This window comes from Aricia agestis, chromosome 11, assembly GCF_905147365.1.
Source record: "Aricia agestis chromosome 11, ilAriAges1.1, whole genome shotgun sequence".
Classification (NCBI taxonomy): domain Eukaryota; kingdom Metazoa; phylum Arthropoda; class Insecta; order Lepidoptera; family Lycaenidae; genus Aricia; species Aricia agestis.
Genome location: NC_056416.1, coordinates 3,823,081 through 3,826,399, shown reverse-complemented (window position 1 = coordinate 3,826,399; position 3,319 = coordinate 3,823,081). Strand labels below are relative to the sequence as shown.

General features: G+C 37.6%; 1 protein-coding gene across 1 annotated transcript; it reads right to left on the bottom strand.

Annotated features, from left to right (window-relative positions):
• Positions 1 to 677: 677 nt before the first annotated feature.
• On the bottom strand, positions 678 to 1,361 carry LOC121731648. The gene has a single exon (XM_042121194.1). It carries the CDS (start codon positions 1,276 to 1,278, stop codon positions 766 to 768), a length of 513 nt encoding a protein of 170 aa, XP_041977128.1. The 5' UTR covers positions 1,279 to 1,361; the 3' UTR covers positions 678 to 765.
• Positions 1,362 to 3,319: the final 1,958 nt, after the last annotated feature.

Here is a 3,319-nt window from a genome sequence, read left to right as displayed (position 1 = left end):
TAATTGTTAATTTTGCAGAATCTGACATCAGCTTATTTTTTGTTAAAATGCTGATAAGCTTAAGTAATGCATTTTCTAATAGTACCACAACTTTTGCAGTAAACAAATCAGTTTTCATTTAGGGAAGGTTTATTTTTGCCAATGTCATTATTCTAATATATGAAGCTCTCTGGGAACGTGCATCATATTTTGTACAGAGTTGAAACTTGAAGTTGAAGTTAAGTTAAGCTTCGCTGGGATTAAATATTGGAGAAATTGCGAAGGTTTTATTTGATTATTTGAATACTTAAATTGCTTTTCCTAGTAATAAATTCCAATATGTTCATAAATATACTTACCTAAGATTATTTGATATGGGTATACATACTGTACAAGTTCACAAGAAAATTCAAACGTTTAATTTCCCTACTAGAAGCTCTACAACTTACTATAAATTCCATTCCAATATCTAATAATGATTTAGAAAGCAAACTTTCAATTCAAAGTTAGAAATAGTATATATAACTATAATATATAACTATTACCTAGCTACTTCGCGAAAGTTATTTTCTAAACAAGAACTTAAATAAGTCTGCGGAGGTCGCTACTCTCTGTAATATGTCATATTATAAGTTTGTACCTTCTAAATTCAGCTGTAAGTACCTTTAGTTTTCAAGAACTAAAATAAAACACCATTAACAAACTTTTTTATCTTAATATTTAACATAATTTACAAACGAATAATAAATAGAAATAAGTTAACTTAATGATAAAACCGTGAGGAGATCAGTTCGGAAACGAGGGGGGGTCCGCCTCGGCAACGTCCGTGGTGACTTCGAGCGGGGCCCGGCACATGAGGGTGACGGGGTCCCGCTCACGGCCCGGCCCGCACTGCTCCGTGGCCCCGATCAGCTTGTACTCGTCCCTCTCGGCTTGGGGCTCCGAGTCCAGGCGCCGTCGCCCGGCTATCACCACCTCCACCTCGCGATCCTCGTCGGCCTCCGGGTACCGCTCCCCCTCCGCGCCGATCTCCACCTTGTATGGCTCGTTCGGCTCGACGAAGGCCTCCATCGCGTGGATGCCGGCGCGCTCCTGGAGCTCCTCGTTATTGTGCTGCACCGGGCGCTTCGCGTTCTTCGAGAACAGGTCCACGAAGCTCGACGATAGCTTCTCCGGCCGCAGGATGAGGAGGACGACGTTCTGGACGTCCGCGCGGACGTTGAAGTCACCGTCCTGCCGCTGGTCGTAGTGCGGCGCGGCGGCGGCGACCGCGAGCATACACGTGAGGTATAGCAGCATAACGCGTGCGTATAGAGAACCTCGCTAGTGGCGACTGGGCGCTCCGCTTGCGGCGGCCGCTTTTACCCAGCATCCGCAAACCAGTCGCCAAATAAATCGGGCACACGGTAACGGTTAACACGACACGAATGCGCTTTAATTCTATATACGACACATAATGAATACTAAAACCAATTTCACTTGTTTTGATCCACAAACGCTTATTGATGCCGAGACTAAAGCACTCAGACAGATAAAAGGAAGTGATTAAGAAATTAGTTTTACTTTTAAGTGTAGAAAGTGCATAAGTAGGCTAAAATTAACATTTCATATAAATCTATGTTTATTGATATTGATAGTTTTTTTCTATATTAAGTAATTGGTTTTTGCAATTCATGAGATAGAAATAATACTAGAGAGAATACTTGAATATGGACATTACCTATTAGTAGTTCCATTTCTAAATACTTAGGTACTATAATACATTTTTAAAACTTTTTCTTATCTGATTAGTTAATGGAAATTTAATCTGGCTTAATTACCGTAGTTAATTAGAAACTTAATTGCCGTAATCGATAGTATGATTTTCCGGCCAATCTCAAAAGTGAAGGGGTAGAGACTGAACTAACGGTATTACGGTAGCACAGGAATAACATTATCAGGGAAGGAATGAGAGCAGCAATTTAGTAAACATGTTAAAGGTACGATTAATTTAGTATTAATAGTAATTGATCCTTAATTTAAACTCAGTATAAACAATAATAATTATTATCAAAAGGCGACTACTTATATTACTATTATTATACTAATCTTCACCCTTCACTTAAGCTTCTGAGGAAAGCCAAAAGACTGACGCTAACGCGTAATAATCCACTTTAGGCTTAGGGAGACCCAAAATAAAGGTATAATTATTAATCAATTGTTACTTTTTGTAAGTTACCTACGTACCAAAAAATAAGACACTTCTAATGATATGTCATTTGTCGAATTCTGATATGTAGTTTAGAAGTTACGAGGGAACAGATGAACATACATACATACATAGCATGTCAAAATCATAACCCTCCTTTTGCAGTCGGGTAAATAGCACTAAATTCAACGGATACGCACGAAAATAGAGACTGAAAAATTATAAATCCTTTGGAATAACGGGTGTTCATGGCGATTGCTTACTAGTTACGACCGGGGGAAACCAAATAGTCTATTTCAAATCAAATAAATGTCGTGCCGTGTGGTACAATGGAAACAGTGGTATCGTGTTGACAGTGACCGCGGGTCATCGATACGATAACCGACTTTACTACAATACTCGGTATACACATGGACGACCGAGACTGCTCGTAAACTTCTAGGCACCTGACTCCCAACTAACGCCTTAAAACGCAATTACATACTTATAATAATTATTGTTATTGCTGCAAATCGCAATTTATTCGGTATCCAAAATCAATCCTTTTGATGCACTTTTGTCATAAAAACCATCAACAACGTCATAAAAGTTTTATGACGTTGCGTTGTTGTGAGAAAATATTTTTTTAAACATGATAATTGATAACATATAAGTTTAAGTATTATAAGGAATGCTTACTGCATGTACAAGAAAATGTAGGTAATTAACATAGTTAAAATATCAGAAAAAAAGTTGGGACCCTAATAATAAATCATTGCCCCGGGCCCGGGCCCATTGTGCTAATACGGCCCTGCGATAGGATACGCGAAATGAAAAATGTTGACAAAATTACCGTTTTCAGTAAGATAAAAATCATGCATACCTACTTAATGATTTTCTCCATTTTTATTAAATACATACTTAATATATTTAATAAAAATGTATAATATCTAAATAGTACCTCTAGATCTAAATAGTACCCATAGTCAACAACTTTTAACCGACTTTCAAAAAAAGGTGGCGGTTCTATGTTCGATTGTGTTTTTATGGCTACAGATATGCTCGTACTGTTAATATTTAAGTACTTAAAACCCTATTACAAGACAGTCTGGTTCTAAGCAATATATATTTAGCACTGAAACTAGTTAAAGCAGTATTGTTGGTAATTAATTA

Excerpts from the sequence above, each read along its gene's own strand:
- LOC121731648 (XM_042121194.1), bottom strand. The coding sequence starts at position 1,278 with ATGCTGCTATACCTCACGTGTATGCTCGCGGTCGCCGCCGCCGCGCCG.